Genomic DNA, 22417 nt, shown 5'->3' with positions numbered 1-22417 from the left:
AGTTCCAGACTTCATTATTTTTCAGTTTTAGTATATTTTCTTGCTTATATTTTGTGCATAGAAAAGGGTGCCCTAACACATTCTTACCAATTACAAGGAGACTGTTTTTTGCAGTTCTGCTGCATGTTTTATTTTTTGCCATCTAAATATAACAAAGGTTGCTGCTGTGTTGGTTAATGTAAGTTATATTTATAGCTGTTGTTTTGTTTCTTAACTCCTACCTTTATTCTGTGTGCCAAAAGGCTCCAGAAGAAGGAAAAGCTGCTGATGTGCTTAGTTTCCTTTTCCTGTTTGTGCAGCTGGCAAGCTGCAGTTTATTGTATTTTAACTTGAATCTTCTTTAGTTTTAGTTTAATTTGAACGGTGGCTGCGCTTTTGGTCGGGTCTGGCTTTTTCTTCCTTTCTTGACAGTATTTTTTTCTCGTTTGTGCTCAAAGTGTTTTTTTGGTGCATAAAATAAAGTCTAAATACTAAAAAATAAACACCCCCCCACCCCCACCGGCACAACTGGAAAAACACAATTCTTCCTCATCCCAGCTGAACCCCATCGCAGTTATAGTATTACTGTACCTTTTAGTTATCAGAACCTTCACCGTAGATGAAACAAGGAAAACAATAAAGTAGATCATATCGAGAAGCACAAAACCAACAAAATCAGTTCCAATAGTTAAGTATACAACATACCAAGAATAAAATGCATGTACTATGTAGTGCTAAATTGCAGTATCAATGCATTCATTCTTAAAAAATAATTGTCATATAGCATCACATTTCTTAGCACACTTTCTTGCATAAAGCAAACTTTCTTTAAATAATGTATAAGTGTATTAAAAAAAGACTGGAGGTAAATTTTCCTTTTGTTTAGGAAGTCATTTAGCTAAACTCATATTTATTTTGCCTGGCAGCTAGCATGTAAGCGCTATCTTGAGGGAGGTCTCTCATTAGTGTACTTAATAGTTTTGTGGATATTTCTGCAGTGTATGAAACTTAAATATTGTTTTAGACTAATGTAAAGATCTGCCTCGTTTGTTGGCTGATGATGTGACTTGTCACTTATGGGTTCAACATGTAGTCCTAAACCTATTTAGCCTCCTAAGCAGTGTATGCTATATAAGTAGTTCTCTAAACTTAAGCTGGTTCAAGTCTTCCTCCCAGTCAGAAGATCCAAAATGAGTTTAAAAAGGAATAAAGTATCCCGAGAGACCTGAGATTAAGTTTCCGAGTGGAATTCAAAAGAGAGTTTAGGGAAATTAGTGCTTTAGCATTACTCCATCAATCGATATGAAAGCATGATGAGGTTGTTGGGTTTTTTTTTGCAGCACATCAGACTCTGGATCTGCATTTATTGTTATAAAAAAGCTGACTTCTTAATTAGATATAGATCAAGACTGAGTGAAAAGTGTTCACTGTATTCAGATCTTTAAATAATGCTTCACAATATTTGGACCTGTATATAGGCTGAGATCGGGTGGGGAGTTTAAGCAGATCGGATTAGTTCTCCATCTCTAGGGGCTGTGCCACGAAATCCCTGTCAATAATGCTCATATAACATTAGCAGTTTTAAAAAAAAAAAAAAAAAAAAAAGTCCTTAAAGTTATGGGAGACAGTCCTGGCTCGTAGCTGTGCTCTTACATGCATTTAAAAGCAGATTGCACATAGACTTCACCTGTATTTATTCTTCCTCCTGATACATTCAGTAAGCTCTAACATTCTGAATTTTGTTTCAGAAGAAACTGCAGTGAGGGGAAAATTGGGTGTATGAAGTCATATGTGACCCAGATTATTAGGTACTTTAATTTGCGTGCACTTACTTTGAGGGGTAATGAATTAAATGAAATCAGGGGCTGGGATAATCTCACTGCTTTGTAAATTAAGTCCATTTCGCAATATTTTGGCAAAGCAGTTTAGCAGACTAAGGCTCCTGGGACTATGCCGGAAAAACTGGATGCAAGTGTCTTTTGTAGGCCGAAGCCAATTAATGGTCGGTATAAACGTATGTATTCCCTTAATGCCAGCTTTACTATAAGCAGCACAGTCCATAGAGTTGCGACTACTTAAGCAAGAAAAAGGCCCGTCTCATGTGGAAGTGTAGCTGGTTTCTGAAAGTGGAGGCTGGTGGGGAAGAGGAATATGAGTAAAAATCAAATTCTTTGATGATCTGAAAAAGAGAGATAACCCCACTCCAACCCATCAAATACCTTCTGGGCATGAAACAACATTAATTATGAGATCTAAAGGATTTTAAATTGCTTTTGTATGCAAATAAAAAAAAGAAAGATGAATATAGATGAATTTGAACATCTTAGTTTGTCTACAAGTATATAAAGCTGTTCAGTCTGGTGATTATAACACGCTGTGTTGGTGTTGTTCTTTTAAAAAACTTTAAGTTTACCAAACTTTCAGCAGTGTGTTTATTCAAATCATTTTAGGCCTAAAGAGCAACTGTATTTCATCTTTTAAGTAGTACTGGCCCCGATCCACAGGAAATTGAACCCTGTCAGTATTCCAGCTCCATATTTTTAATTATTATTGACCTATTATTGAGTCACAATTCAAAAACAATTTTTGCTGATCTCATATTGAGGCTCGGTGCCTTGGAACATTTTATTTACATCAAGTTAACAAGAGACGATTAGCTTATCCCAATCCATTTTTTTTAAATAGTGTATGTATATTGGATGGGAAGGAGTACATGTCTCTAATATTGTCAGGTTTTTACTTATATTTTACACTGATACATGGCCCACAATAGCATATTTTAATTTCCTGACACAGTGAATAACTGCTGCTATCCTTCTGTCACAAATCATCCCTGACCCTCGTCACCATTTTGCAGAGTTTGTAGCGTGACAGAAAATCGTCCTGGAATCTTTCATCTTAAATACATTTGCACCACATGTCGCTCATATTCAGCATCGATATTTGAAAAACATTTTAAAACAAGGTTTTTTTTCTCCGTCCCAAGAGCACGGTTTGTCAGTCGAGGTGTAAGCGCAGAGTCCGCTACCGATCAGTGTTGGTTGCTGTGCTCCAGGGTGCCACACGGCCTTTATAAAACACAGGTGGTTTAAGGCTCACTACTCATGTCTGTGCAAATACATAAAATATGCTTCCCAGGCAGGATAGAGGATATTACAACCAGAGCAGAAAGGGTTTGAGCTCCTTTGGATCTATTCATTCACTTTCTTTGCACACGTGGACAAAATGTCAGTAAACTGGAGATGCAAAGAAACTCTCACACAGTTTAAAAAACAAAACTTGACCTTTTATTACGTTGTCGTTGTTGTGTTATGATGCCATCTTTGTCCACATATTTCTTTGTATATTTATATATCTTTAGAGACCTAACATGGCACAAGTTTCTTTTAGTTTTTTTGTTTTTTCCAACCAGTGCTGTTGAGTGTAAACCAGGTAACATGTTTTTTTTCTGTATTTACAATAAAACGAAAAATGTACAAGACTCCATGGCATTACACAGTTTCAACATTAAGTACAGATATAATTTGATCCCTCTGTACAAGCTAACATCATTAGTTAACTATTTTTCATTTGATTATTTTTTATTTTATGTTTTTTTTATTCATTTTTTAAACAGATATGAGTTCATGATCCATTTTGGCTTCGGCACATACATATTCCTCCAGTCTCGACTCTTACCGCGGACCTTCGTTTACATGACTCACACCTTTCACCATGCTATCGCAGCTAAGAGTTTCAAAAAGAAAAATTAACCTAACATCTAGACAGAGTAGGACGCATGTCTCCTCACTGTAGTGTCCCAATATCTGCTCTCAACAGACTCACAGCATGATTCCATCTTTCTCATCTAAATAAAAAATAATTAGAAAAAAAAAGACATTCCTTGATTTCCTTCTTTGGCTCACATCCCATCTTTCCATCTGTTATCACTCAGTTGAACTCTCCTCCATACACACACATCCACAAAACAAACATGTATGAAGCCAAGTTCATGAAAAAAAAAAAAGTTTGTCATTTCCTGTGTGTTCCTCGCCTCTGCTGCAGGGTGAAGACGCACCCCAGTTACAAACCGAAGTGATGGTGAAACGGTAGCACCTCCAGACCTATACCCAGGAGTCTGGAGAGCCGGGGTACTGCTCTGCCCTGAACGAAGGCGTCCGTGTGGTAGCGTAATAGTCCACGTAGTTACAGGTGGATTTCAGTCCATGAGGCTGGGAGCTGAAGGTGGGAGGGTAAGTGATGACCTCCTCCAAATACGAGTCGTCGTAGCCGTGTGGGTGCTGCAGGTACATTCTGTATGTATCATAGTTTCTCCTGCTCGGCTCATCTGAATAATACAGAGGCTGCAAGGAACGAGAGGCAAGTATCAAGAATCAGTTCTGAAAACTTGAGTTTTACAACAGTCTTTACGTTAAAGATTCAAACTTAAACTCAAAAGAAAATAAAGGTAGCAAATTAAGCCTTTGCTGTCCCCTTTCCCCTGCCAGCATGTAAAGTAAATTAAATTAGCTCCACTTTAGCCAATTACATCCCAACGCTTTGTGAAATGTAATGCATAATTATTATTAAAATGTCCAATCATTTCACATGCAACATTTACAGGAGGTCATTTCTCTGCGCCACACGTTTTCAAAAATCCTTTAACCTTTAATTTAATTAGGCAGTTTTCACTGATGTTTGCAGCCTTGGCCGTGCAGCACTTATTTCAAAGTATTATTCAGATTTCATTATAAGTTTTAATGATAGTTCTCGTGTAGCTTAATTTAAGTAAACAAACTTTATTTATCTTCATATTGTACTGCTGCTTATACTTTCAGGAACACTTACACCTCACTATAAATATAACCACACTACACGGTAACATTTTGGGAAAATCTTAATTGCAAATCTCCACCTAGATGATTAGAAATCCACCTACAAGCACCTCTAAACATTAGCTTCTCAGCTTTAAAGAGTAAACTGACAATTTAAGCAAAATGTTGAGCACAGTGGCTCAGAAGACGCTGCCCAGAGACAAAACTGCAAACTGGTGTTACACTGATTCATGTCCTCAGTAGAGGATCGCAACAATGTCAGCGCAAGACATATGTAGGTAAGTGTACTTATCCTTTTCCTTGACTTACTGTAATGTCTATGTAAACTATGTTGTTAAAGATTTTTTACTTTTATTTGAGGCAAAAAAATATGTATATGTATATTTGAGTGTTGAAAATAAAGTAAAGGCTCTCTCCCCATTTGTTTATACACTCACTGACCTTTGGTACTAAGGGATCTAAAGGGTGCAAAGAAAATATGCCCCAACACCATTACACCACCAGCAGCTGTCCAATTTTTGTGAGCGTGTGCAAATTACAGTCTCTGTTTCCTGTTCTTAGCTGCGTCGCCTTCCTTCCCCATTCGGATTCATCTTGACCTCACCTACAAGCCCACAAGCCTAAATGCACTGAGTTGTTGCCATGTGATTGGCTGATTAGCCGTTTGTGTTAACAAGGAGTTGTACAGGTGCACCTAATCAAGTGGACAGCGACTGTCAAAACAACAGCTCAGGGGCAGACTTTCTTCTAGAAGCCTCAGCAAGAGAGAAAATAAGATAAAAAAAAAAGTTAACTATGCCTTTAAGTACATAACTCTTGTTCATCCTGTCAAAACACAAAAAATCTCTCAAATCAATCTTCTGTATGATGGTAACAAAATGAAACGGCATAAACAAACATCTCAGCAGATTCAGGACAAACGCTCGTTAGCGTGGCTGGAGATTTTTCAGACAATAGGCTAATCAATTATCTTCCCGCCTGCACATCTCTGGCCACTAATGCAACAAAAACAGCTTCAAGGTAAATGTTAGAAATCCAACAAAATGGATGGGATTTATAAATGTCTGAAATGAATAATGACCGTCTTTAGCCAGAAATGTGAAGCAATGAAGGACAGAGAACTCTGTCTTTGTGCACCATCTCCTCCCTCCTGCCTCCTCCTCTCCGTGCCTGTTATCTGAATGGGCACACATGGATGTGTCCAACAGAGACAAGTGCCTGAGATGTACCCAGACCATCCCAATCCCAGCAGTCACATTCAATCTCACTCAAACAATAGCTGATGTGCTGGGTCATTCGCAGCATTGTCATTCATCCGGGGTGGAATACGTGTCAGTCTCTTTGTATTAGTCAAGCGGGTTAGAAGGGTTGGTCGTGCTTATACAGTGCAGCGGAGGGATCTCAGACATGTGCCTTGTGCCAGCTTATATCACCAAACACTACGATAAATATGAATTCTTAAGGCTAATATCATATTTTTTATTTTTTAGTTTGATTAATTAATCATTTGTTGCGTACATTGCAATATTATGAACTGTAAACTACTCTATCACACTGAAAACCCCCCCAAACACTACAAAAATAACAGTAGAAATAGTCTACACAAATAAACAAAGCTAACAGGCAAACAGAGAAATAAACAATCTCTGCATATACACAGCAAAACAACCTCTACCTCTGTACAGCCACATCAGAGCAGGCATACGAGACAAGATGAGAAGGGGAGGCTGTGGAGTGTAACCAGACATTTGTGCAGAATTACTGCATTCACCTGTGTTCTTCGGGGCTCCTCTGTTGTGGGTGATGAGTAGTAATACGGAGACGGCTTTCCAGACCCTGGAAAGAAAAAAATAAATAAAGTGAGTGTTGCCTTAGACGGATTAGTGGAACTTGATGCCAACACACTTCATATCAGTGAAAAAAGTCAGCACATCCCTGAAGGGCAAATGTCTGTATTTTGATAGTAGAGGATCAAGAAGTGGCGCGCTACGCTGGAGAGAAATAACACCAAATAATAGACTTGGCCACTGCTGTTCTGTTGTTTATACAGCCCATGGGATGGGTATTTCCACTGGCACTTTATCCAACGGGTGGAATCCAGAAACTCAATTTCCACTTCCCTATGTAATAGATGAATTTTTGAGGCTGCAGGCTCATTTTGTTTACTCTGGCCTCCCCCCTGTTCTCAGCAACCAGAGTAGGCTGGTGAGAGCTCTTGTCTGACTGTAGTATGTCTGGGTACCCATTCACTGGCCCTGTCTGCAAGCTGTGACCTGGTGATGCTAACAATGGCACCATTGTGGAGTGTCCACTCCTAGCTGGTTGGTCCACTTTAGTGCTGTGCAGACCAACTGCAGCACAAAAACAGCCCTGAAGCGGTCGGAATTCAACTGACTGTGATGGGGCTGGCAGGGGTTGGTGGAAATGATAAGAGAGGACCGTCTTGGCAAGGAGAGGAGACTGGCCACAGAATCCGCTTGGAGCGTTACGAAGGATAAAACAGATAACGCCCCGAATAGCAGCAAGTGTGTAACAGCACGCAGTCTGGTGCAGATGGTGAGTGTGAGCCAAATTAAATTTTTAAGGAGCGTAACCCGAGTGGCTTTCAGGTGTGTACCTGTATACTGTTTTTTATGAATACTGTTGTCTCCTTGGTAATTAGAAAATTGCATAGTTGACTGTGCTCTCTGATAATCTCTGATGGTGTCTCTATGCTCTCTGATGCCCAGCAGTGCAGGAGACGACGTGGCGCTGGCAGCTGCACGGAAAAAAAGAAAACACGTTTCGTAACATTAAATTCCAGAGGTTTTCCGGTCTCACAGGCAGTGTCTATTTCGACTGGGCACGGAATAGAGTGAACTGAATGTACCAGGGTGGTTGACTGGAGACATCTGAACATTGCTGGTGGGGAGGGTGGGCTGGGACTTGAACCTGTCTCGCTCAAGTGTGGACACTGGTGTGAGGAAATGGTTTTGATTCCATCCATCCTGTTAGGGTAGTGGGGAGAGGAAAACATTGATCCTCTGGATAAATATGCTGGATGTATCAAAAAGAACTATCTGATTTCAAAAGGATAGATATTTTTTAAAGCACATACGATACTCAAACTCATCCCATACTTTTGCAAGCATGTCAGGCTATTGTTACACTACCTGTCAGCAACCATGTGAAAGCCACAGATCCCTCTCTTCTTTCTACCTGTACATGTTTCAGTCATGGCCAGTGAACGGCTTCAGAATTAAAACACTTTAAAATCAGATAATTCTTTTTGATATGCCGTGTATTTTTCACAGACATTAAACCGGACACCAGAAAGGACCGAACTCAATGTCATTACCTTTTTATAGATGGCACGTAGATCTCTGTACTGCCACAGTGTGTTCAGCACCTGAGCAGCTGCTTTAACCACCTTCATAGAGTACCTGGAGAAACAGTCAAAAGCCCAAATGTTTTAGGGTATTCCTGAATGCCTTTAGCCTTACTTTAAAAACACACTGTAAATATTACAGGACATGATGTTTGAGGAAAGAGTTTGTCCTCAGTGTGTTTTACCCTGGAACATTACTGAATATATAGCAGGCTAGAAATAGCTGCTGTGCCATCATTCCACAGGGACATAAAACCTCAATGCATACAATGCCACCTTCCCTGTGGCTAAAACTTCTCCTTCTCCAAGCATCAAAGTGTTACTTAGGTGTGTGTGTGTTTGTATAAAACTCCAGCTGGTCAGTGCCCAAAACAGCCTTTTATCCCCATCCATGACTGTGGTGGGGTTTTTTCACCGTGTGCACAAGTTACAGTCGGGTGTGTATCAGTGTGTACACTGAGAAAAAAACACAACAAACTCTCAGACAAATACGAGCTTCTGTAGCGCACCTGTCTCCTCTGCCCTTGGTTATGTTGACCAGCTTCTCGATGCCGCCCGTGTCAGCGAGAGCCTTTGCATTCTCCATGTTTTTGCTGGTGACCTCGTGCAGGGTGCAACAGATGGCTGCCACGGTCTCGTCCGACAGCAGGGTGGTGTTCCCCCCAGGGAGACGGTTGACCAGGTCCCTCATTGCGTACTTCCCTAAGAGCGAGGAGGGGAGGTGAGACGTGCAGGAAATACACTGTGACACACTTACTGTACAGCATGTTTGTAGGCAGATGCTTATGCACGGAGAAGGGAGGGGAGTACCACTCATACAAGTTTGGTTTTTTTTCCCCCTCTATGTTACATAATGTAAAGGTCTTCCACTGTGACCTAAACTACACCGTGGAGCTTCTATAATCGGGCTGATATTCATTTTGCTTAGCCTGCAGTGTTGTACAAAGTTATCCTAAATGACATTGCATCAACGCAAGGACACTGGCGTGTGTGCATCCTACTGTAAAGCAGCAGCAGCCTGGTGGTAAGAAAACCAAAAGAAAAGAAAAAACAACCCTGCAGCATAAACTCACAACCACAAAACTGAAGGCACCTTAAATCAGAACCAACCCCCACCCCACCCTTCCTGCTACAGGCATCACCCCTGCTTTGTTGGAACTGCAACTCCTCATTAATTCCACAGAGAGCACATAAAAGCTTGTTTTTTTCCATTAAATGAGAATGTTTCATGAAAAACAAAAGGCTAGAGGGAGATTTAAAAAAAAATAATAACCAATAGTTAAAATTGTCACAAAAGGCCCTTGTTCTGTAGTTGCCATTAATTAAAAAAACAAACTGAACTAACAAAACCCCCCACTGTTTAACAATTTGTTAAACAATTTGTCGGTTTGCACACTGTATAAATCACAGAGCCAGCTTAGATGGAAAATGTTTAAAATATTAATAAGTGTCGTGTAGAGTCACGTTATTCAGCTAATTTCCTAAAGATCATCCATATAATATCTATGTGCCTCCTTAAATAACAGAAAATAATGTGCTTGTAACATCCACACTTTAGGTGGGTGTTTTATTCTGAGTAAGGGCATGTATCCAAGCTAAATGCTTTAACAACATAGCCTCTGCCTAATTGGTACAACATGAGCAGAGACTGGACTGTTAAATATGCTGAATCCGATAGGAAAAACAATAAGGCGGCTTTATATTTGTGTTTAATATTATTCATCCAGACAGAGTCATTATAGTGTATAGTGTAAAATGTGTGACAGTGTGACTCCTGACCTATGAGCTCCTTGTTCCTGACATCCAGTGCCATGTTTCTCAGAGCAGTGGCAACTGAACACACCACCCTGTCGTTATCCATCCGAAGCAGCTCCACCAGGATGGGCAGTCCTTTCTCCTTTCGCACTGCTGCACGGATGTATGCTGCAAACTGTGCACACAGAAAGCAGTGAAACCCTACTCAGGAAAATGTATGGTTTTAAGATGTGTGTTTTAGCATGTGTGAGTTCCAGAATAAAACTGGTGTCAACTTTGATCGATGCAGACGTGCTGAGCTGTTAAGTTAAGTGATCAGTGAGTGTATATATAGTGAATATAGGTACTTTACCTTCCAGTTGCCAGCTGACAGGTTCTGAAGAGACCCGGCGGCTCCCTCCAGAGTTGCAGGATTGGAACTCTCAGCCAACAGAGTCAAGTAAGGCTTAACCACCGAAGGATGCCAAAGCATTTCTGCACCCTTGGGAGACTTAGAGAAGCCAGGGATGGGCCCCACACCGTCCCACTGAATCAGAATATAAGTGTTTGTCAGGCTGTGGTATATAATGACTTTATTGCAACTTTTCTGTGTGGTCTTCACTCATTTTCCAGTATACCATACATGATAATAGAAATATTTTGCTATTTTAAAGATACAGTCCCACACTCACTGTGTCTTCCTGAAGGCTGTTTTTCTTCTTCTTTTTCTTTCTGCCCCAACAGCTGGAATCCACCTCTTTACTGGGAGATTCTCTGGCCAGTAAGCCATCCACTTCCTGCCCCTCTATCAGTCTGGGTGCTGTTATCTCCAGCTCCAGACGATATGACAGGTTCCTTAGAGTGCAAATACAATTCTCCACAATCTGGCAGGTACAAGAAGAAAGGCAGTGGAACAGGTAGTTATAGTAGAGGCTCTTTTAATCACCATGACAAAGGCTACAACTCTGTGCAGCATGCTACAGTATCTGCAGCCAGTGTGTGGGACATGCACCTTCTATTTGCAGTAATACAATGATATCAATTAGATTTGGAACTCAAGGCAGACAAAATTCGTCAACCAGAGCACACAAATTTATTTTCACGCTGTTTGAGTTTTGTAATGGGTTTGCCTTACACAATGACAATGAGCATGAATGACTGACACGGTTAAGGGTCGAGTTCCCAGAGTGGTGATCTTCACATTAGACATGGTCCACTTGACTTTTTATGGCTTTACAATTCACAGATGAATGAGCTTTTGCAATACCCAGTTGTATAAAAAAGGTTAAGGATATATAATGGCCATTCCAGCTCTATATCTTTAATTCTTGAACTCTCAGCATAACCCTTATTCATCTACACTGGGCCTTGGTGCGGCCCCTCAATTCCACCTCTGTCTGAAACAAGTCATTCTGCCTCCTCTTGCTTTCATGCCTCCCTCGCTTATAGCCAACTTTTCTCTGACTGTCTTTCCCTCAGACAGCCAGGACTGTGTCTCCCATTAAGTACATCTGCTCTTTATGACATCAAAGAGATCCAAGACTTGAAAAAGAGTGTGAAACAGAACACTTAAAGCATTCTGAAGCCTAAGCTTATGTGGTTCTAACTATGGCCATTAGCAATATGAGCAACCACTGTTGCAGCCCGGTCAATCAGAATGCGAAAATATGAGTTGTGCTTTGGATGACAAAGCACATGAAACAGTTGCTTCTGGCAGCTGAGGGTCATTTAGGCACAAGGAAACAAATGATTCAATCAGGATGAGTAGGATTCTTCCCTCTTATCGTGTGGCAGCATGTTCCCCCTCTTGGCTAAATGTATTTGTGTGTGTGTGTGTGTGTGTGTGTGTGTGTGTATGCATCAGTGGATGGGTGTCTTTGTGCGTACCTTGCTGTCGAAGTCAGAGGTGTTTACACAGGCTTTGATGACATAGAGCAGTGAGTCAATCAGGCCCTCACAAGTGCGCATCTGTTTCCTGGCCTCCTCACCAGCTGAACTCAGGTTCCTTTGAAACACACACACACACACACACACACACACACACACACACACACACACACACGACATTTGATTTGGGGCTTTGCTCAACAAACAGATGAGCATATGCAAACACACAAAATGACAGCTGTGCACGTGTGTGTGTGTGTGTGTGTGTGTGTGTGTGTGTGTGTGTGTGTGTGTGTGTGTGTGTGTGTGTGTGTGTCTCTCCCACTCGAATGTGTGATGTGGGCTTTGCAATCCCCATATACCATCCATAATGTATGAGAGGTGTGCATGTGTGTGGTCTGACTAAAGAAATTACAGTACTTTGGTGAGTAAGTAAGGACCCAATGACCACACCTATGCATGTGTGAGTGTAGTGTTACACAAACAATCACCTCAACTAGCTGGCACCAATTAGAAGCTGTGCTCTACACACTGCACTGTTCTCAAAGGAAGAAGCCCCAGGAGAGAGGTTGTGAGTTTTCCAATAGTTTTGACTGTGATATTCAAAGAAATGGTGACGGCTTTAAAATGTCAACAAGACAGAAAAATGTACCCATTTCACTAAATCGTGTTTAGTCATTAAACCCATATTTATGAAAAAATGCACATCATCCTGATAATGTTTGCTAAATAAAAAGTGATTTACGAGCATATCTACAAATTTTTTATTTTTAGATTTGAGGCCGGTCACTTTATTATCATATTTTCTTCAAACGCACGCTATGAGCTCATCAGTCATTACATGCAATAGCATCAGATATCCACAGTGGGGAGCTAGTGCCAAGTGTGATCATCAGGTGGTTTACCTCAGGCAGCCTGTGGTGTTCCTCAGCACCAGAGAGGAGTGAAACTTCAGCTTGTGCTCGTCATCGAAGGTGGAGCTGCTCCATCCAGAGTGAGGGATGATCACAGTGTTAGTCAGAGTTGTTAAGGCGTCCCGGATGATTGTCATCTTGACGGCGTCACACGACGACAGGTTCCACAGCACCCCTGAGGACATAGCCACATGCAAGCATTGAGGAGCAGGCGTGCAAACCTTCTGTCAAGTCAGCTGAGCTGTCATGTGCACTTAGGTTAACCTAGAGGGGGGGAACCAACTTTGGCTTTTAGTTCAGTGTGTGCGGACGTGTCCGACAACATGCAAACCGAGAACCTGAGTAAAGATATGACTATACCACGGCTCGAACATCAAGGCATCAGATATTCAAGTCAACTTTCATCTCTGCAGACTATCCTTGCGGCAAAGATTATTTGCTTGAAATGAAAAATATAGTAAGAAGGATGGGGTGGGGATCCATATGGCATCAGCTCAGTCATTTCAATTGAAATATAAATAATGTAGAAGTCTTTAGAAATTATGCCATCATTTCACTCAATTCAAATATACTTTTGGTAACCACTGATAATCATGCACAGTCGTGGCAGCTTTTGATACTGCATCTGTCATGGATTAGCCGGCATGTAACATGTTCTTCTAATTAGGTGACTCTTGCTGCTAGGCTTATACTAAGACACAGCCTGACTGCTGTAGGGCATTGGTAGCCTTGCAGGAGACAAATGTTACACAAGCTGAATTCTACAGTAAACACTCAGGGCTGAATACATGTGTAATGTTCAAAATGCAGCCAAAACAATGCTTCAAGTATAGTGTGCATGTGTGTTAGTGGTTCATGTGTGAGTGCTTAATGCTTCGTGTTAATGAATCCATTTGCTGTTGTTGCTCTACCACTTGCTCACCTCAGTCTGTGCATTCAGAACACATTACATGATCAACAGACCAATGAAGCTATTACATGGAACTCCGTAATATACATGGACACACTACTGGGAGAGGTAAAACAAATAATGACAGGTCTTCCTGGCTACTTTTCTCTCAACCTCACTGTTTATCTTCTTTCAGTAAGCTGCCTCTCCGTCCTGCTCTGATTGAAGCAATGGAGACGATAATACTCTGTAATATGGCCCAAGAGCCCGATTGAGGCAGACTGCTGGCAAGAAGCTTTACAGACAGATATATGCCTGCCAAGACGGCAAGGTCTCTGCCACTGCCAGTCATTTAATCAACAATTTCTCTTACCATTATCCTTATTAACACTAAATCAAAGTGCTTTCAAACCCATTAAAGTCCTTTAGTGAACTTTCATTACTCTCCTTTTATTATGCTAAAATAACAGGGCGGCACTGAAAATCATGTGATACGCAACTTATAAAGTTAACATGCAGCACGTGCTTCTTACTGGAGCCTGGCAGCAGTGTGTGTCTGTGTGTGTGTGTGTGTGTGTGTAAGAGTCATTTTGTGCATGCCAAAAGCTTTGTGTCAGGTGGACTAGTAGACTCTGCTCAACTTGACTCAGTGGGACTCAGTTTAATTCTGCACTAACTGACCTTTGCTCCTTCCACCAGCACATTCAGCTCTGTGTTTGCCTTTCTCACGGGACACGCACAGACTGCCTTGTAATAGGACCAATAATGCAGTGATAAGACACTCATGTCCACTGACCAACCTCCCTGCTTCTTCTTCTGACTCCACAATTCACTCTTTCTGCCTCTGGCAAGTTCCTAAACAGCCACTGAATGTCAATTTGTAGGAAGAATGTTCTCAGCTGGATTTTAGACTGATCCTGTGGAGGCAGCATGTCGGGAGAAATCAACAGGAGAATTCACTGAGGTGTGACTGACAACCCTGTCAGTGGTGCAACACCAGCAGCAATACCCATAAGTTACACCTGACAGTCAGACGGAACAGATGTATGCTTCTAGGCACCGACGTGAACCTTGTTCCCTACTCAGTGGCTTGTTCTCCAGTGCCTTGGCCTGCCTTTGAAACGCTGACCCAAGGTAAACATTGTTGCGAATTGTGAGAGCGCAGGAGGACACAGGGAGACGCATGGAGAAAAACCCCCCAAAATAATAAATAAATAAATAATCTGAAGGTGGTTAGAACAGCTAAGGAAGTTAAATGGACATATCTTTTGCCCTGAAGTAGCTCAGCTGTAACGCATTCTGGGTTTTTAACACAAACAGAGTAAACGTCTAAGGATCACAGATAAAGAACTAAATGGCCACAAGGGATTGCACTGGCACAGTGACTCAGAACTCCACTGATTATTGGGTGTGTATGGCTGACAGTTGCCTGCAGAGTTCAGAGTAAGTCTGGCACCACTTCCCCTCATCAGCAGCCACTTGCCAAATTTTACATGTAGTTAATCTAAGTCACCCACTTGTGCAAATTTGGTGTTTTTACCAACTTCAGTTCTGCCATTTTTATCACAGCACAAGAACAGACTCATCCTGACTACTGAGACACCTGTATCCTGCAGAATGTGTGTGTCGCAACAGTCAGCATTGTCATATTTATTGGACACATGACACTGAAAGGCTAAATGAGACACAAGGAGAGAGACAGACAGACTCCTAAATAAAATCTGAATATATTACAAGCAGTGGTCTTGGAAATTAAAGAGCTTTCTGACATTTTATCAGTACTTAATCCAATGCACTTGATTACATTCTGTCATAATGCAGTCCTGCAAGCCTATGTCATGCTGCATTTGCTAAATATGTGTGGATGACGACTTTGGAAAATTTAGTCAGCTGAACTCATGTTATAATTATTAAAATGACTTCAATACCCACCAGGATGTCTGTGACTCAGTCCAAAAACTCTCTGGTGTAATTTAAATGCTTCTGTGTATTTTGTTAGCTGCCCAACAAAGCTGACTTTCATTAATCACTCATTTTTCACTCCAAGTGAGGCTAAACACTTTCGACAGGCGGAATGAAAGTGATCTTGATTGATTCCCCAAATGTGTCACTTCTCCCCGGAGACCATTTCTGTGTCTTCAACTACAGGTCGACACGTCATCGACTTTGCCTGGCGAAGCAATAACTGGGTCGTCTTTCAGTTCAGTTAGTATAAAGCTGCCGATCATCCAAAAAAAAAAAAACAAACAAAAAAAAAAAACGGCTCAGTTTATTAACCTTTTAATTTTTGGAGTTTAAAAAAAACTTCAGTACTGTCTGATCTCTAATGCTGCATCGACTAAATCTCAGAGTCAGCTCGGCTTGTACTTTTGAGGTTAGTGAGCATTTTTCATTTTTGCGCCCCGCACGCAGTGAAAGTCATGGATATATTTTTAGATGAAATTACCTTTATCGTTTATCTCTTGAAAAAAGGTTATTAATCTTCTCATTCTTTGTTCTCCAAGAACACAAACATAGCAAATCACACCAAGACCTGGCAACTAAAACTAGCTTTGTGGGTTAATGGCATTCAGCTTCTCTGTATCTACATTAGAAGTAGGTAATCTTTTCCAAACATTTATTTTTGAAATAAAAAAAAAAAAAAGCTCTTGTTTAAACAGTCATTTAATATTTCGAAGTCCAGAATATGCAAAAACAGTGTTTGGCATGTTGATTGCAATCAGTGTGGAGCAAAGTTTTGGAAGTAAAACCAAGATAAAACGTCAGAACAGGGCAATAACAGAGCGTGTGTGTGTGTGTATTTGTTGTCCAGGTATTACTCATGTTTTAGGGGCCTAAATCTGTCATATAATGGGGACGTTTATTCCTTTTGGGGAAGAAGTCCTTATACAATAAATCATTACATTTCAACACAGTGACATGTTTTTAAGATTAGAGTAAGTTTAGATTCAGGTTATGCTTAGTAGCAGATATTGTTTAAGGTTAAGGTTAAAGAAAGTCAGTAAAAGTGAAGCAAGTTAATGTAAAGTCCACTGGAGTCATGATGCACGACTGTGTGTATGTGCATGAATGGCAGTTTCAGGTGTTTCATCTACTGGTGCTAATAACAGAGCAGTGTGTTTGTCCTTTGGATCTGAAGAAGTGATTAAGAACAGAGCAATAACCACAACAGCTGTTGGAAGAGGAGGCAGGTAAAGGGATGAGATCATGTTGTGAGTCTCCCTCAGCATGACCCATGACCTGAAGCAAGGGTGGCCTGTTCTTATAGCTAGCTCTAATGAAGCACAGATGACAATAGAAGCTCAAATAATCGAACTCCACTGGCAACGACACTAAAGAAGGTGTTCTAATTCAAATTCTAAATATCCCACAAAAGCTGCCTCATAACTGTGGGTGAGTGAATAATGTCTGTCTTCTCCACTTTAAGCTATGGTGTGGGCTGTCTTTGTCATCCACCTGAAAGCTCTTTATGTGGGCGTTTCTCATCAGCTATAATTGTGCTGCTTTCCATTTCACTCTGAAGTCGAATGTTGGAGCTGGGAGTGACGCTGCAGTAGTAAAGTTGGAAAACTGAGGAAAAACAGCATTTGTTTTGCTCCTCAGCAAGGTGGAGCCATTCGTGCATTACTAGCAACACAGCACAGTGGTTGGGTTTTTTGCACTTAAAAAACACAGCTGCAGCACATTTGTGTATGGCTCATTTAGTGAGTCACAAATACACAATAGTAATATTTCAGATTGTAAGTTTTACAATTTTACTGAAGATTACCTGCACTGTTGCCATCTTGGATTGTTAAATCAGAATTGATGGGGCTTCTCTGACTTTCTGAGTTGGAAGTCTGATTTGTTCCAATTGAATATTCAGACTTCAAATGGAACGCACCATTAACCAGGGTGATGCAACCCTGCTGACCTTTTCAAATTACTCTTGTTCCTAGCGTCTGCACTACCAATTACCCACATCAGGCTTTCTGTGGAAGAAAGGAAAGGAAAAGAACCTAAACAGAGATCGCACTAAAGGAGACGAATCGGAAATGCCTGCGCATTATCTGAAATGCAAGTGTGAAGAAAGACAATTTAGAGCAGCGGTCCTCAACCTTTTTTGCGCCACGGACCGGTTTATGCCCGACAATATTTTCATGGACCGGCCTTTAAGGTGTCGCGGATAAATACAACAAAATAAAACTAGTACCGGTACCGAAAAAAAGAAAATTTATTCATAACACGCGTGAAAAGACCCAGGAAAACAGAGTAAACGTTAAAAACGATAACAAAATAACGCTGAAAACCGATAAAAACCCTGAAAACTATACATTTCACACCTGAGCCTCAACTCTCGCGGCCCGGTACCAAACGACTCACGGACCGGTACCGGTCCGAGGCCCGGGGGTTGGGGACCGCTGATTTAGAGACTGTAGATTCCAATGTGAGAATGATTATTTTCTTCTTTTTAAGCAGAGTCAACAAACGCTCTACTAGAAAAGGAAGCTGAAGATTATCTTCTCGCAGACAATACAAAAGGGTTCATATTCAGGCTCGTATTGTTCACCCTCGGGGGACTGCTGGATTGTAACCTGAGCGCATGTTAGACCGGGGGTTTGGAGTCCAGCACAAACAGCTGACTCTGCCACCTGGGAGCCAAATGTCTTGGCTTGCTTATTTTTGTAGTGCTCCACCCTGATCCTAAACAACACGGATTTATACCCTATTTGCAGACCTCAAACAACACACAAATGCAGCTGAGTCGCACACAGGCCAACGCAAAGAGGGAGAGAGAGAGAGAGGATTATCAAGCCCACTGGCAGGAACGCTTGTTTTCTGACAGAGAAGGAGCTAAAACAGCAGCCTAAGTAATAAAAGAAAAAGCATGAATCCCACAGAAATGTGGTTTTATTTTGTTGCATATATCATAAGCAGCAGTGACAGCAGTAGCAGCAACTTAAGGAAAAGCCTCTACACCTGAGTTATTACTACAATCATAATTTCAGAACAGACAATGGTAAGCCGTCTGCTTAATAGCTTATTCAAAGCATCTTTAAGCACAGTAATCCACAGTTAACCATGACACGCAGCACTAAACAACCTCGAGCTTCTTCAGAGACCATGTCAGGATTCATAAGTTACAGCCCCACTGTAAGTGTACTGTAATGATCTCTCCTGTAATGCCCAGCAAGTCATTTATCAAATTCTGTAAAGTTGCTGTGTCTGATGCTGGATAATACCAGTGCTGAAATGACTTGTCAGTGAATCAGTTAGCCTGCGAGCTAAAAATAAAAAGCAAGTAATCGAAATTATTCACCGATCAGAAATGGCCCAGATGTGAAGATCTGACTAACTTCGAGGAATCTATTTGTGCATGTGAATGTGTGTGAATGAAGGGTAATTTTGATTCTTTTCAAGTTTAACAGAGAAGCGTGTGGATGAATACCCTGACAGATTTTTTAAAGCATATAATTCCCCTTAGAGTTTCTGCATTCTCCACACTAACCTGTCACAAGCTCCCTCACTTCCGCATCCACAGTCTTTCTAAGGAGACGGAGCAGTGCTGGGATACCCCCGGCGTTCCTAACAGCGATCTTGTTGTCATCCATAGTTTTGCCATACACGAGGTTCCTCAGAGCACCACAGGAGTTCCTCTGGACTTCAAGGACTTTGTGGTCTAGCAGGTCCACCAGGTGTTTGATTCCTCCCAGTCGACACACCTGGAGTCAGGATGGTATGAAATCGTACATTTTCAGATGTGAAATGATTCTGACCACTAACAACATTTTTTAAAACTTTCCCTGTAAAACACGGGGACAAAAATCATGCATTTATTCATGTGACAAGAGAATCTACGCACAGGGAATTTATTCATACCAAACAAATTATTTTGAAAAGAAATGCTAATATATGACCATGGAAAAAGCCTTAACCGCAGGAGATGTTAGACTAAAAGAAAACTGGATTTACATTTCCTTCTGGAGAACAGAACAATGTGTACTCTGAAAAAAAAGCTCCCTGCTTTATGCTTTGTAATATGAATCAAGTTCTTCTGTCATACGGCATCCAAGAAAAACAGTATCTAAAATATACCGTCTTCATAACTTATCTTAGTCTTTATATGTCAAAATCACCATTATGCTAATGTCTGAAAGGACAAATCCAGAGCAGATGTCTCTTTGGATTTATTTATTTTTCTAACTGTTGCTGTAAGCTGTGGATGTTTTTTCTTTAAATATACTTGCTTCTGATGTGTATGAGCAGTGTGATTGTGACTATGTTCACATTCTTGTGACTCTTTGGTAGCTCTAAACTTTTTCAGCTCCAATTCCATTTTCACAGCTCCAGTCATCAGTTCTGCTTGTTAAGATGACACTAGCTCAGAAAAGTAATTGTGAAGCTCTTGGAACACGCATTAAAAAATACCTCTCTATAATCCACAAGCTCGTATGAGATGACCCATGCTGATAGGTTTTACCTTCTAGTAAAGTAGTAAAGTGTGACATATAAGATAGATCACAGCTGAAGGAGATGATTGTACAAAAACTACAGCAGTTGCATTTCACAGTTTTTCAGACATAGAGACAACATTCAATATTCATGGAATAACTAGGTGTAGTCATTGCACCAGTAATAAAATAGCTGATTTGTGTATATCCTTTCGTCTGTGTGAGTTCTCTTCAGGTATTGCAGGTTCCTCCCACAGTCCAAAGACATGCAGTTAGTGGGGTTTCATTAACTGGTGATTCCAAATTGATCTTAAGTGTTATTATAAGCATGGATAGCTGCGTGTTTGCATGTGTAAGCTCAGCAACAGATTGGCAACCTGTCCAGGGTGTTCCCTGCCGCTCCCCCTAGGACAACTGGGATAGTTTCCAACCAATCTCAGTTGTCATAGAGCAGATGGATGGATGGATGATTTATACAGGCTAACTCAGAGCTCAAAGTTACTGCTATAGTCATACCACAAAATTGTAGTTAAAAAGCCAGTTTTCACTTTGACTGTCGCTGGCTTTGCTCTTCTCATCTGCCAGATATTAAGAGTTTTTGGTAAAGTCTCCATCTCCAAAATCTGGCAGGCACAATAAACTAACAAAAATTGTTGAATAACATAAGAAGTTGAAATAACTCACTGTAATAAGAGTGTAAGGGATTAGTGGTAGAACACCTACCTCATTCTTGACTCGATTATCACCAAAGCACAGGTGTTGCAGGTAGGCAGCTGCATTGGCCTGCACTGATGGGAAGTGGTGCTGCAGCATGTGAATCACCTCTGTTAGCTCTGGGTCACGCCACGCGAACTCTCTAAAAGTACAGGTGGGGTGAAATGGTATCAGCATGACGGCAGCGACTGGAAGAAGGTTGCCTCCTTAAAAACCACAGGCGCCTTTTTCCTAAAAATGAATTCTTCAGCACCTGAGGACAGGCTGATAGAGCCAAGAAATTACATTTGCACCAGGTCCAGTTAGGTCACACTTAGATTATTGGGTTTGTGCATGTAGCACATTAAAGAAAGAACAAAGGAATGCATTGTATCTAAACTTCTTTTTTTAAGATACTAATAATGGATTTTTCAAACTTAAAATTAGACAAAATGATTTGTGATTGTAGACCTCTGCCAACCAGTCAATTTGTAGTTTATATCCATATTGGATCCAAGTTGTCTGAATTAGTGTTGCACAATAACAAAATACCAATAAGTACTTTAATCGACCCGCACTTCTGGTTCTGACTACTGAGGACAACAACATTTAACTGCTCTCATGCTAATTATTATCCCTAATTCAGACTCTTCATTTAGAAATATACACCAACACTGATAGAGCCACTACTTCCCATATGAGGAAGATTGTGCATGAGTACATTATAATCTTGTGCATGCTCATCCGTTAATGTGAATGCACACAGGTCAAATTTTTGCCTCGCTGAAAATGATACATGAATGTTAATAGATTCAACCTAGTGAAATTGCCTGTTAAGACATCTAGGGAAAAGTGGTTAATGGAAAGGAGGCAAAGAGTGAAAGGGGCTTAAGTTGTAAGAGAAATACCTTTGACACACTGACTGAATTATGCACATCACAATCCCAGACTGCTAGAACTAAATTTGTGGCCTTTGAGCTAAACTAACAAGTCTTTCCTGGACAGGAGCAATGTTAAAAATAATTTTCTAGAGGAATTTTGACTCTGACGCCATTCCAGAATGGGCCGGTGTCACATAAAATAAGCATGGTGCACTCACTTTAAATACTTAGACAACAGCATAAACAAGTGTAAACAAATTTCCCAATGAGCAGGGTCACTCCAAATGTCAATCCACTCTCTACGCTTACACGACAAGAGCAGTCACAGCACTTCAGCACATGTGAGAATCTTTTGTTAAGTGGCCAGGCATAGTTGAGCCAGCTTAACGGCCAGAGCTGTGTGTGCGTGTCTACCCAGGAGGTTCACTGTTTGAATAGTAAGAGGACACCGGTGTTGACCCAGCAGAACAGGACTGCCTTGTAAGCAAAAGTAGTCCCCCTGGATTACTGGTTTATGTTACACTACACTGGTTACTAACCACAGAATAAGTTTAGGGAAACAGAAGCATAGAAATAGAGTGAAATGTGTGTCGAGCTTACCTTGGATCCTTCTGAATGCTGTCTATGGAAGGAGAGCGGGCGGCACCATCATCCACGACAACAGCCTGGCGGGTGTAATTGGGATCGGAAGGCCGGTACTGTGCTGAGCGATAGGGATCAGCATAGGTGGCTGATGTGTTAAGAGTATAATTGTTTCTTTGGTAGGTCATGGCACTTCGCTGGCTAGACGACCTTTGCAGACTGCCCACACCTAAGGGATAAATCCAC

General features: G+C 41.0%; 1 protein-coding gene across 9 annotated transcripts in view; it reads right to left on the bottom strand.

The window, feature by feature from the left end:
* Nucleotides 1-3243: 3243 nt before the first annotated feature.
* pkp4 (plakophilin 4) overlaps nt 3244-22417 on the bottom strand; it is a 90907-nt gene continuing 71733 nt past the window's right edge. For 8 of the 9 annotated variants that reach the window (XM_084908134.1, XM_084908137.1, XM_084908142.1 and 5 more), the window contains 14 exons: nt 22190-22400; nt 20739-20871; nt 19073-19286; nt 12687-12870; nt 11782-11899; nt 10587-10778; nt 10268-10441; nt 9940-10090; nt 8670-8862; nt 8131-8215; nt 7663-7780; nt 7411-7551; nt 6565-6629; nt 3244-4322 (listed from right to left, as the gene is read on the bottom strand). In XM_084908134.1, the coding sequence (XP_084764260.1) occupies nt 4083-4322; nt 6565-6629; nt 7411-7551; nt 7663-7780; nt 8131-8215; nt 8670-8862; nt 9940-10090; nt 10268-10441; nt 10587-10778; nt 11782-11899; nt 12687-12870; nt 19073-19286; nt 20739-20871; nt 22190-22400 (2219 nt within the window). In that variant the 3' untranslated portion in view covers nt 3244-4082. The remainder of the gene's footprint in view (nt 4323-6564; nt 6630-7410; nt 7552-7662; nt 7781-8130; nt 8216-8669; nt 8863-9939; nt 10091-10267; nt 10442-10586; nt 10779-11781; nt 11900-12686; nt 12871-19072; nt 19287-20738; nt 20872-22189; nt 22401-22417) is intronic. The other variant, XM_084908139.1, reaches the window with a different exon arrangement.

This window comes from Perissodus microlepis, chromosome 16 (assembly GCF_051167445.1).
Source record: "Perissodus microlepis isolate ML-2025 ecotype Zambia chromosome 16, ASM5116744v1, whole genome shotgun sequence".
In the NCBI taxonomy this organism is placed as follows: Eukaryota; Metazoa; Chordata; class Actinopteri; order Cichliformes; family Cichlidae; genus Perissodus; species Perissodus microlepis.
Note: the sequence above shows the minus strand (reverse complement) of the source record. Positions and strands in the feature narration are given on the sequence as shown.